Source organism: Bufo bufo, chromosome 7 (assembly GCF_905171765.1).
Source record: "Bufo bufo chromosome 7, aBufBuf1.1, whole genome shotgun sequence".
Taxonomy (NCBI): domain Eukaryota; kingdom Metazoa; phylum Chordata; class Amphibia; order Anura; family Bufonidae; genus Bufo; species Bufo bufo.
The window spans coordinates 148624783-148638620 of NC_053395.1; the positions used below are offsets into that span (position 1 = coordinate 148624783).

General features: G+C 43.9%; 1 protein-coding gene across 2 annotated transcripts in view; it reads left to right on the forward strand.

The window, feature by feature from the left end:
- Nucleotides 1–12783, forward strand: part of VPS8 (VPS8 subunit of CORVET complex) — a 216496-nt gene extending 203713 nt beyond the window's left edge. For both annotated transcript variants that reach the window (XM_040439657.1, XM_040439658.1), the window contains 2 exons: nt 9471–9551; nt 12413–12783. In XM_040439657.1, coding sequence (XP_040295591.1) covers nt 9471–9551; nt 12413–12559 — 228 coding nt within the window. In that variant the 3' untranslated portion in view covers nt 12560–12783. The remainder of the gene's footprint in view (nt 1–9470; nt 9552–12412) is intronic.
- The last annotated feature ends 1055 nt before the right edge of the window (nt 12784–13838 follow it).

Genomic DNA, 13838 nt, shown 5'->3' on the forward strand with positions numbered 1-13838 from the left:
TTTTTGGTTTAAATTTGGGTAGACCCCAAAACATTGAGAAATATAAAAAATAAAACAAAGAGAAAGTGCTCTGGAGTACAACAATGGTATGGACAAGTCCTGTGGAATCCCTGCCTGGTTAATTTTAATGAACGTGAGCTTGTCCACATTGGCTGTGGACAGGCGACTGCGCTTGTCTGTGATAGCCCCCTCCTGCCGTGCTAAACAAACATTCAGACAATACACTGGCTGCAGGGCAGGCCAGCACCTCCAAGGTGTAAAGGGCAAGCTCAGGCCATGTGCCCAATTTGGAGACCTAGAAGTTGAAGGGGGCAGACCCATCAGTCAGTACGTGTAGGCGTGTGCACACATACTGCTCCACCATGTTGCTGAAATGCTGCCTCCTGCTAAGACGTTCCATATCAGCTGGTGGTGCTTGTTGTTGTGGCGTGCTGACAAAAGTTTTCCACATTTCGGCCCTGCTAACCCTGCATTCTGAGGTGCTGGCGGTGCCCCAGCTGCGTTGGTGACCTCTTCCTCCTCCTCAGCCTTCGCCTTGTGCTTCCACTGAGCCCCTGCTGTCAGGTGGGAATGCCATCAGCAGCTCGTGGACCAGCGTGCGCTTGTAGTCGCGCATCTTCCGATCAGTAACAGACGTTTTTACTAAATTTAGTTCCCTGTCAGCAATGCAGAGCAGGGGTTTTTCACCGGCAAAAATGGGTTAAAGTAAACCATCAATGTAACAGACAAATTTTAGAAATATAGGTCCCTGTCACCTATGCAGAGCAGGGGTTTGTATACGGCAAAACTGGGTTCATGTCACCCACCAATGGAACAGACGATTTTACAAAAATTAGGTCCCTGTCACCTATGCAGAGCAGGGGTTTATTGACAGCAAAAATGGTAAAATATCACCCAAGAATGTAACAGACGCTTTTGCACCCTGCTCCCTCTTTTGCTGTGCTGGTGCCTCTGTGCGACCACCTCCAAACTGCACACGTCACTCGCATGACCTTGATTCCATGTGGGGTCTAGTACCTCCACATCATCTTCCATCCACTCTTTACCCCTGCCCTCCTTGTCGGTCTGCAGACTGCAGAAAGCCGCAGCAGTTTGCATCTGTGTTTTGTCATCATCAGAGATGTGCTGCGGTGGTCTTCCCATGTCCTCATCCTAAAACATAAGTGGTTGGGCATCAGTGCACTCAATCTCTTCCACTTCTGGGGCAGAGCTATGTGGATGGCCCACGGAAACCCTGCCAGCAGAGTCATCAAAAAGCATAAGAGACTGCTGCATGACTTGGGGCTCAGACTGCTTGCCTGATTTGCAAGGGGGTGAGTTGAAAGACAGATGGCCATGGGCTGCAGGTGCCAACTCTGAGCTTTCAGCAGGGGACTGGGTGGGAGAAAATGTGAAGGAACTGGAGGCACTGTCAGCCACCCAATTTAATGTTGCCTGTACTTGTTCTGGCCTCACCATTCGTAGAGCGGCATTTGGGCCTACCAAATAACGCTGAAGGTTCTGTCGCCTACTCGCACCTGAGGAAGGTGTTTCACTTGTGCGTGTAGCTGGCACAGATCAACCACGTCCTCTCCCTGCAACAGGAGCTCCACCAACACCAGCAGCACCACGGCCAGGGCCACATCCCTTATTTGACGCTCTTTTCATTCTTTGCGACAATGTAACCACCAATAGTCAACAATTAAGTTCACTGACAGTAAGGCTGTGTCTAGCACAAAAAGGGTGTTTTTTTTTAAAACAACAATGTAACAGCAGTATTTAATGGTTTTATTGGACTGTCAGGAATGCAGTGCAGGCCGCAAAGGTACTTTATGGCCAAAAAATGTTTTTTTTTTGACCCACAATGTCCCAGTTGTATTCACTGATTATTTTTTACTATCAGATTCGCAGTGCAGGCCGGCACTTTCTGGCAAAAAAAATATGATTTTTTCACCCACTGTGAAACAGATGGATTTAACTGACTTTCTTTCACTATCACAAATGCAGTGCAGGCCGAAAAGGTACTTTATGGGGAAAAAAAATGATTTATTTTTTTCACCCACAATGAAACAGATGGATTTAACTGATTTTCTTTCACTATCACAAATGCAGTGCAGGGCGCTAATGTACTTTTTAGCAACAAAAATATATAATTTGTCCCCCCAGAATCTAACAGATGGATTTACTGAATTGATTACACTCACATATGCAGCACAGGCGTACTTTACAGAAAAAAATGTGAATGTCACCCCCTGGGTCCCTGAACTCACAGACGGATTACCTATATTATTTTCCCTTCCCCTGGCACATATGCAGTGCAGGTGCACTTAAAAAATGGGTATATGTTGCCCACTGTACTAAAAGAACAGGATTAAATTATTGTCCCTGGCACATATGCAGTGTCGGTGCACTGCACTTGCACAAAATGGCCGCCAACGCCCACCTAACTAACAGACGGATAAAACGTATTTTTCTGTGTCACTGGGCTCAGGTCAGGGTGCAAAAATGTTGCATTGCACCCACAAAAAAATCGCTGTAGATCGCAGAGTTAACAACAAGTTCTGATATCAGATTCTTTCCTATTCTCTCCCTCCCTCGCAAGAGATAATGTTGTGTTATTGTTAGACGGAGAATGGAAATTTATTGGCCTGGTCTCCAGGTCATCTAGTCACAGATTACTATCAAGTATAGATAGCGAGAACTCCTCTTAGTCATCATGCACACAGTAATGCGTAAAGGTGAGAAAAGTCATCAAATGGAGTATTCACAATTCTCTGTTGGTTGGTTTCATATTGAGGGAAAGCACCTCTTTGCTCCTTTCTATGAAAATTGTGACATGTGAAGGTACATTTGGGCTCTGTATAACCTGTAGGCTGAGCAGAGTAGTAAAGTGTTGCTATAATATTATAGAATTATGGAATATTTTAGATTTTTTAAACTACCAAATTTAACCTATAGAATTCTAATACTGTACCTGTAGGCACCTTTTCATTGCTTTTAAATAATGGATGTTTCTTTTGGTGACCCTTTGCATTTCTAGGAGAGGAAATGGTTAAAAGATCAGATACGGAGGGTCAGGTGAACGGGTGGACATTATTACATACTTGTGGTTTGATTCATTCAGTAACATTTAGGTAAAATATTGCATGTGTGAGAGGTTAGCTCCAGAACCGTGTGCCGTCCTCTGCACAGTAGATGATTCCACCTCACTGCCCTGCTGAAAGACTCACCTGAGACAGGATAATTACGGAGCTGCTGAAATGGCCTTTCTTCACCCTTGTTTACTGCTTTTTCTCATCAGAAATTGCCCTCATTGCAAAAGCCCTTGAAGGAAAAAGAGAAAGCAAGCTGGCAGGTGTTCTGGACTCCCAAACTGATAGATCTCTCATTTTTTATTCATATCCGAGTGCAAAATATGCAGTTCATCAATATTTTATTAAAGAGAAAATATTTAAAAGCTGTATAGAAATGTGAAGGGTGTTTGTGTACATGCAAATAACACACAGCCCCTCTGTAAAGACAATGCCTTTAATATATTCCTAGGCTTCGGCTGCATTCGCAGAAATATCTATTTGAAATATGCAGTGCTATAGCACTCATCCATATAACACCTTGTATTTACATTTGTTTCACAAAGATTTATAGTGTTAAATATAGACCACTGCCAAGTTTCTCAATTATGTCCTTTGGGTCTCATTAAAAGATGTCATTTTGCATTAAAGAAGTTTTATATAGAGTTATGGCACAGTTGCTATAGCTTTAGTCTCCAAGCAGACAAAAGTGATAAAAAAAATACATCCAAAAGTGAGCTTCCGATTATATGATGACTGTAAAACCTAAAGGCCGCCATACACATTCAGTAGGTGTTGGCCGAATCGTTTGGCCAACAGCTGTCTCTCCCGACTCTGCCATACACATCTACGTTCAGTTCAGACAAACATGTATGTGCATTCAATGGAGAGAGAGGAGAAAGCCATTGACAGACACTTCTGGCGGCTGACATAATTTTTCAGGGGAGAGTCAGGAGCCCCTCACACACATTAGACTGTTGGCTGAAACCACCATTCTTCATCGGTTCAACCAACAATACACTTATATGTATGGGGACCTTAAAGGGGCTGTGCAACCTGTTTGTATTGATGTCACCAATATCTAACAGGCGAAGTTCCGACACCTGGCACCTCTACCGATCAGCTGTTTGAAGAGGAGGCTTTGCTCCATGCCAGCGCTACTTCCTCTATATTACACTGCAGTCGGCTCAGAAGAACAGTGTAATTACAAGTACTAGCTCCATTCACTTGAATGGAGCGAGTACTTGTAACTAAGCTACACCACTACAAGGGAGACGATGCACAGTGTTGCTGCCTCCTCTTCAAACAGCCGGGTGTCTGACCTAATCTGGTAGTAGTCATCAATATAAACAATGTTGAGGAAGGGGTTTGAGCGGCACTCCTTGTTAGAGGGTGGGCGGTGCTCAGTGGTAGAGGTACATCTGATATTTATCAAAGAACCATGGCACTCTATAGCTGCTTTAAGTTGCTTGTTTTATTTCATTTCATTAAATCTTTATCCATCCAAAAATTAGCCACTGGCCAACGTTTCGGTCTAGTCTTAGACCTTGTTCACGGCCTTAGTCTGCATAGTAGGGAGTATAGAGGATGGTGTGGGGCCACTCCCTACTATGCAGACTAAGGCTGTGAACAAGGTCTAAGACTAGACCGAAACGTTGGCCAGTGGCTAATATTTGGATGGATAAAGATTTAATGAAATGAAATAAAACAAGCAACTTAAAGCAGCTATAGAGTGCCGTGGTTCTTTGATAAATATCAATATAAACAGGCTGCACAACCCCTTTAAGACACCCTTTATATATTATTTGGTTTTCTCTTTTTTTCAGTGCAGACATCACAAAAATCAAATAGTTTTGTGATGTGCTTTTTTTTCTTTTTTTTTTTAGAAATAGTGAGTTTTGCCATCCTTATCTCTGAACTACTGACAACTTATAAACACAAATTTAAGTCATAATTCTTATCAGTTTGAGAAGAATGTATCTATAATGAGTATTTATGAGCTGTCAGGAGTTCAGCAATAAAGTACATCTATACAGGTTTTAAAGCAGCAAGATGACATGTCACCAGGGTCAGCATCCGCACCCAGCATACCTGGGCAAGTGCCGAGACCCACTGCTCCTGGGGAGGCCCACAGCACAGCTGATTGTAATGGTGAAGTAGGGAGCCGTTCACTCATGTCCGGACACATCGTGCTGCTAGTCTTTTTAGGAGGAGGAGCGCGGCAGGCTGGGAACTAGCCTCTGCTCCTCCTACACAACAGTGTGATGTGTCCCAGTATCCTGCTGCTGGGGAGCCCAGATCATGGGAGGAACTAGTTGAGTATTTACTGTTAGTTCTTTTCACTAGTTCTTTTCACTTCCTGTACAGGGGACACATATCTTGGCATATCTACTGCGAAGGGGGGATCATATCTTGCCATAACTACTATGAGGGGGCACATATCTGGACATTACTACTGTGAGGGGCACATTTGGGCATAGCTACTGTGAAAGGGGCACATATAGCTACATATCTACTGTGAAGGGGCACATATCTTTGCATATCTACTGCGAAGGGGGGGGGACCATATCTTGCCATAACTACTATGAGGGGGCACATATCTGGACATTACTTCTGTGAGGGGCACATTTGGGCATAGCTACTGTTAAAAGGGGCACATATAGCTACATATCTGGACAAAAGACGGAAGAAGCCAGCAGCACACCATTAAGATCAAAAAACATGTGCGGTTTATTCACCCAGTGTCATGTAGCAGCGACGTTTCAACCGCGTGTTGCGGTCTTTCTCAAGCTATGTGCACATGTGTTACAACCACAATATATATAGGTGTATCAATTCATAATACAAAAAATCAATTAACTATAATCACATTTTAACTAATAAATCACATTAAAAAAATATACAAATTCATCCATATCAATGTGAAAAATACATAATTGGAATAAAGTGACAGTGCCTTGTGAATAATACATTATATACAGTGACATTGCATAATAGGGTATAATTGATAATTAAAAAATACAAGTGTGCCCATTACATATGTGTATTAAAACCTCACACAATCAGCTGATAGACTGCGCACGCCGAGCATAGCGGTCTCGGTGGCGTCCACATTCGGTTACTGCGCATGAGCGGGAGCAATAAATCTCGCGATATCTCAGGCGAAAGGAAACTTAATGGAGACCTCTTCAAAGATGGCCTAATCCGACGGCGCCCACATGTGCGCATGCTTACGCAATAGAGGCCACCCACTCTAGAGTCACATATCTTTGCATATCTACTGCAAAGGGGGGACCATATCTTGCCATAACTACTATGAGGGGGCACATATCTGGGCATTACTACTGTAAGAGGGCACATCTTGGCATAGCTTCTGGTAGGGGGCACATATCTGGGCATTACTACTGTAAGGGGGCACATCTGGGCATAGCTTCTGTGAGGGGGCACATATCTGGGTATAACTATTGTGAGTGGGCACATACCGGGGGGGGGGGGGGGCAATCTGTCCTCTCTGGGCTTTGACTTCATTTGTTCCTACACACACAGAGCTGAAGATATTATCAGTTGTGTGTAGGATCATAATTCATGACAGCCAGAGCCTTGAGGAGAGCGGAGACCGCTTTTGAGCTCCCTGCTTTGAACTAACCCATCCAGCTGTGAGTTATGATGGGTTTTGTGTTTGCTAATAGGGCAGCAGCCATTTATTTCCCTGGATCGCTGCCCCCTAGAGAAAACAAGGCATTATAAATAATATTTGGGAATGTGTTTATAATGAAGTGATATATATACCTGGGATTCGTGTCCCCACCCATCTCTTGTTGAACGTGATGACCTTATGTCTTTTTTCAACCATTTTAACTATGTAACTGCTTTGAGGGGACAACTGTCAACATGGCACATATCTGGTCATAGCTTTTGTGAAAGGGTACATGTGGGCATAACTACTGTGAAGGGGCATTACTACTGTGTGCTGGCACAAAGGAGGAATAATTACACCTCGGTTCTCAGCCAATAGTAGCTGGCGGCTATCTGATTTGTAATAAAGCCACAGGAAAGCTCATCATGCTAGGTGCCAGCGCGTAGTGTGAGCAGCCAGCCAGAGCAGTCCAGCTGCCCATCAGCATCATAAGTGGAGTAAAGTGCCTCCAGCTCAGCAACCCTCTCCTAGTCTGCAGTATATTGAATGTCTGGAGTTTCTTTTAAGAGGGTGTACAGTTAAGATCTGACTACTGTAAGTGGACCAGAGGGACTGAAACACTGGGTAGGTAAAAGAAAGTAGTCGCATAAGGACTGATTCACATATATCCACTATCCATGCGCTGTCTATTGTATTTGGCAACATCTATAATACATGCAGTTTCATTGCCACGTGCGTCGTGCAAAATGCCACAAGGGGGCCCGCTGAGGCTTTACTGCCCAAGGGCCCACATGAACCTGGAGCCGACCCTGCCTGTCACAATGAAAATGTGCCATTGAATGCATAATTGCAGCAAACTTTAAATTGGCACTCAATGCATCAAAAGTCAAGTGAAAGTTTCTTGCAGCTGTGCCTTTAAAGTGTTATGAGGGTCAAGATAAAGAGTGTTACATCTGTATATCTTTTTTTTTTTTTTTTTTTTTTCTGTGTGATTTAGTATAATTGCTATTCCATTCAACATACTTTCTATAGTCTGGAAGGTCCGACCATGTTGTATATGGATTGAAGAACAGATGCATGTGCCCTTTCTCAAGAAATTGTCACTTGGGGGAACCATTGGGCGTGTTTAGAGACTGTACACATGTTCCCTGACAAATTCTATTCCGTTCTGTTAGTGATTACTCCAGTTCATTTATCTGATTATAGGTGTAGACAATATGCAGAGTATTGTAAGTTGTTTTGAATGAAAACTCCTGGTTCTGTGTCTGGAGTAGTCCGGAGCTTGGACTCTAGAGCAAGGAAGGAGGGGGGGGGGGGTTGACTAGTAACCATGACAACAGAGAAATGATGTGTGTTGTTGAGGAAGAGAAGGAGCTCAGGTTGATAGTGGAAAAGAGTTCAGAAGAAGTAATTACACGCTGCATTTTCACAGCGCTCAAAAGGGGGGCTTGGGGCTACTCGAATTGCTACCAGGCTGTGGATAAAAGGAGAAGACTCGGTAATATGAATGTGCACAGGCTGTAATGTATCTGGCTTTGACAATATTTACTAAAAATAAACAGATTTTTGACTCAAATAGAATCTGTCTCATACAAGACTCTCAGGCATTCTTTACATCATGGTTTATTTCTTTGCTTTCAGTGCCTTGGCATAAAATACAGAAAAATCTGATTTAAATATAATGGTAAATATTATCACAGTGTCATTCAATGGGCAGCAGTGGTCCAACTCCCGGTACCCACAAACCAGGCACCAAGACTATATAACCTTGTGGTGGTGTCAGCTTACTGCAGCGCTGCTCCCCTTCAAGTGAATGCACAGCCAGCAATAACCACTACACAGGGCACACAGCTGTAAAGTTCCAGTGCCACAGGTCCTAATAACAGTTAATTAGGGGGTACCAAGAGTCAGATCCTTGCCAATCTCATATGGATGTCCTTGAAAACCAAATAACAGAATATGCTGTTCATAATCTCAGTATCCCGTGTGATGATGTATTCCAGGCCTGTATCTATGAAGAGTGCTGCTCCCCCTATATCTGTGCCACTAAGATACTGAGTGAGAAATTGCAGCTGCATCCCCCCAAGTCTCCACTATCCTTGATGAATCCATCAAATTAAACATTATTGTTTGTAAAACAGGTACATATAAAAGGTTCTCCACTGACTTCTGTACTCACCTGCAAGTGCCCCGGAGGCAGGGCTTCACTGTGAAGGGCTCTCTTCATTGTGGAGAGCAGAGAGCACCTCACACTGAGGCACCGCCTCCTGGACACTAGCGGGAGCACAGCCTGGCAGAATAAAAGTTCATATTCTCACTACTTCTAATAAGTAAAGCTCCACAAAAGGTATGTTTGTTCTGCTTTCCTTGAACCCTACCCAGTGCTGCATGTCCAAAACTGCTGACAAACTCCCTTTAACAAGAAGTACAGTGTGTGCAAAGTGTTTTTGGTATATTCACTCTTCGTGCAACATTTTGGCATTTCTCTTGGGACTATATCAAGCTTGATAGAGTCTGCAGTGAGGGTTGAAACCTCTTATGATGGGTAAATAAAGATCCACGTTGTTTAGATTTATTTTAGATGCTTCACCTTCTTTCTCACACAATTTGACATGGACCACCAGGGCATGGACAATACGTAGTACTTAGTATGTCGCCTCTCTGGTGGAATGCTGTTCCGTCCCACTTTATAATCTTCTCCTCTTTGGTGGTTTCTTCTTTTTCCTCCAGAGCAGCAGTCGCCGTGTTTGTCCTAATATTCAGTTGTTTTCTTGTTTTTCCAGTCAAGCTCTGATTCCGCTCTCGACCCACAGCAGCTGCAAGCATTCAGTGAACTCTGCCGTCTTTACAAAGGAACCTCACGGGTACAGTAACAAGTCTCTTGTCTATTGGCTCTGCTTGAGAGCTTTTCTGAGTGTTCACAAGTGTCATGACTAAAAGTGGAATTCACAGAACTCCCCATCAGATTTCTAATACGTAAAAAAAATATAAAAAAATTCTATATTCTCAGTGCCACTTTCTTTCAGTGGATTGACTAAGACAATACAAAATAGCAGAGCTGAATTTATAAATGTATGGTTGTAACTTCATTTTAAAGGGTTTGTCGCTTGTCGGTATGCGTATCCGCCATCCCATTCAACTCTGTGGAGCTGCTGATTATAGCCGAGCACTTGTCTTTGACTACTTCCATCAGCCGCATAGAGTTAAATGCAGTGGCGGACACACACGTGGGTTTCAGAATGTGTTTTTCAGAATATAGCAATCTTCTGTGTGTGGTTCATTTTGCTGTGTTAAGGCAGGTTCCTATTTAAAGGGAACCTGTCACCTAAAAAAGGCACATGCTTATGCATATGTATACATATATACACATGAATAAACCAGCACTTAAAGGGAACCTGTCACCTAAAAAATGCTTCCCAAACCACCAGCATTACCTTAAAGTAGCCAGCACTATGTTCCTAAAGATCTTTTTCTTTCTCCGGCCAGATGCATCAGAATCTTGAAAAACGAATTTTAATCCCCTGCACGCGCTATGTAACAGCAGAGTTTGGAGTCAAGGGGGCAGCGGCCTCCTCGCTTCAAGTCAAGATAACCACGCCCCCTTTCGCTTTTGATTGACAGCCGATAGCTTTCGGCTGTTCAGCAAGGCCGGCCGAGTGTGAGTGTGTGTCAGACGTTCACGTGCGCGGCTGTCAATCAGAGGTAAAGGGGCAGGGAAAGGAGGCCTGGTTATCTTGACTTGAAGCGAGCAGGCCGCTGCCCCCTTGACTTCAAACTCTGCTGTTACATAGCGCGTGCAGGGGATTAAAGTTCGTTTTTTAAGATTTTCGTGCATCTGGCCGGAGGAAGAAAAGGATCTTTAGGAACATAGTGCTGGCTCCCTTTAAGTGCTGGTTTATTCATGTGTATATATGTATACATATGCATAAGCATGTGCCTGCATAATTACTGTACATATAAGTATGGGAAGCTTGTGACTTTACTGAGAAATGACAGACTGCCTGCATGTAATAAATAGTGTAGGTGGAATTAACGACTGCTCAGCTAGATGACAGGTTCTGTATATTCACATGAGCTCATGTTTTACTTTACTCCCAGCATATCAGAGCAGTAACCAGCACAGAGCCACCTGTCTTGTTTCTATACCTAGTTACTTAGGCCAGTTTCAGACGAGCGTGTTTACTGCGTGAAACATTCTCTGTGTGGGTGCGTGAAGTCCAGTAGTGGACTGTGCTCCTGTGACTGGACTGCAGGGCATTTTAATGATTTATAATGCTGTGTGTCACTGGCCGACCTCAACTGTAATGATTTGTACTCCTATAATGGCGTCAGTACAGATCATTACAGTTGAGGTCAGGCAGAGACACACAGCATTATAAATCATTATAATGTTGTGTGGTCAGGTCAAAGGAGCACAGTCAACTATGGGAATTCATACTCTCACAGTGACCATACTCGCCTGAAACTGGCCTTAAAGAGTAGCTACACATTCAGAAAACATGTAACATGTTGTAGAGACATGTCAGAAGTTTCGGTTGGTGGTATTCTGGGTGCCGAAAACCCGCACCCATTGCTGAAATAAAAGGGCAAAAGAGCTCAGTTGTCCCGTTGGCTGTGATCCTCTCTCTTTGGCGCTCCTTGTAAGCTACAGATAGGCTCATAGAAGTCTATGAGCACTAACGAGGAGAGACACACGGTCACAGCCAGAGGGGCACAGCACTCGGCTGAGTTCTTTTGTATCTTTGCTTCAGCGAGATAGGTGAGAGTTATAGCCCCCAAAGTGCAGTTGCTTTGTAAAGCCAGGACTGAATCATATACAGTATACTGTGGGACTGGCATCTTAAGACTACATTCACACGACCATGATGCCGCCAGGTCTACGGACCCCAAACCACGGGCACTGTCCTTGTGCTCCGTATCATTTTTGTGGTCCACAAGACAGGCATGACGGCACTGTGGTCATATGAATACGGCCTAAAGTGAAGCACATGAAGCACAAAAGGCAAGAAAATGGCCTGTTATATATTTTTGTGAAACACCATGTTGGAATTGAGGGCAAGTGCAAGCAGGAACTTGTCGTGATAGGATATCATGCTCTAGGTAGCGAATTAACATATACTGTAGTTAAAGAAGTATTCCCACAACAGTATTCTCTGACCTGATAAAGGTACATGGTGTAAACTGCAGTGTCTGTATTTGTGAGAATCCCCTTCCTTCTGATCCTCAGCTGTGTCATGTGACCAGCACTTAGGCTTTCCAAATAACACAGCATCTTATGTGTGGACAGGAAGCCAGTTTCTCTATGTATTCCTATGGGAGCCTCAATGTCCGTCTCATAGGAATGAATAGAGAAGTAACCGACTTCCTGTCCTGTGTCATTTGGAGATCAGAGAGTTGGTCATATGACACAGCTGAGGATCACAAGGGAGGTCATGACTCACAAATACAGCGACTGTTAACAAGATTACCTTCACTACGTGTTACATCCTGTACTTTTCTGACAGGTTAGAGAATAACATTTTTGTTGGAGTGCTTCTTTAATGGCCAGCATGACAGTGAGAAGCCTCCATGCAACCAGTTCTCATTACCACCTAGACTCTGAAGCTATGCAAACATTGCACTATGCCTATGCATTGTCCATTATTTTACCATTCTGTACGCCTCTGATAGATAGGTATCTGACCATCTTAGTTTTTTTACTGTTCCTTTCCTCTCTGTTCTGCAGCTGGCACTGCTGACTGAGTTGTGTCGCTCTCAAAGCCCAGAAAAATCTTCTGCCCACAACCCTTACGGTGGGGTTTCCTCAAGCAGCGTTTTTCAGAATGAGAACTTCAAGTTGCATTTGGCACCACCGCCCATCATTGATGATTAGTTCTCAGACTCTTCTACTTATTACACTCCAACGGCCGTCCAAGTTCCATCCCTTCAGTTATCTCCCAGCTGTACAAGAAAAATGTCCAGCAAGAACTGGAAAAGCTGAACTGTGAAGAAACCATGTGTACAGTATATTTATACATGTATGTTTAATGCAAACACTAATACACTTCTCATAAGTTATAGTGCCTCTGTTTTATTGGATGGATCATAGCACCATGTAGCAATGTTATGATGCACTTACTGGCATGCACAATTGATGCTTGAAGAGGTTTTCACAGAATCTTAAGTAGTTTTTTTGCAAAAATCCCTATACTTAAAGGGGTTGTCTCATCATAGACATTGGTAGCATATCGCTAGGATATGCCCCCATTGTCTTATAGGTGCGGGTCCCACCGCTGAGACCCGCACCTATATCGAGATTGGAGCCCCGCAAGGGAGTGGCTGGAGGACTCCGGTCCGACCACCACCAAGCCGGCTCCCCATAGAAGTGAATGGGAGCGCATAGCGCATGACCGGTCACCGCTCTCATTCACTTCTATGGGCTCGACAGAAATAGCCAAGCCAGCGCTCGGATATTTTCGCCGGTGCCATAGAAAATGAATGGAGGGTGGCTGCGCATGCTCCGTTCCTTATATAGGTGCGGGTCTCAGCGGTGAGACCCACGCCTATAAGCCAATGGGGGCATATCCTAGCGATATGCCCCCAATGTCTATGATTAGACAACCCCTTTAAAGTGAGTCTATCACCAGCGACCTCCCTATCCAGCTGTTTACATAGACACATAGCTGTAGCTCTCCTGATTAAAAGACTGCTTTTCTTCTGTTGATCCAAAGACTATGTTCCTGATTTATGATACGTTTTCCTAATATGCAAATTAGGTGTTTGGTACAACAAGCGATTCATGGTTGCTCTTGTTGCACCGAAGCTCCGCTCTTTTCTGTGGCCAGCCCCTCCCTCGCTGCTTTAATTGACAGGGCCAGGCAGTGGCAGGGCAGCAAGAGAGGGGCTGGCCACAAAAAGGTGCAGAGTTTTGGTGTTGTTGCACCAAAGGCCTAATTTGCATATTATGAAAACGTATCATAACTTGGGAATGGAGTCTTGGATCAACAAAACAGTGCTTTAATCAGGTGAACCAAAGCTACCGTATGTGTCTATGAAAACAGATGGAAAGGGAGGTCGCTATTGACAGATTTCCTTAACTACTTTTCTTCTATTCTTTCTGCTTCCATTTCCTCTATACCTCCCTCTATGCACAGTGGAAAGCAGTCAGCCCT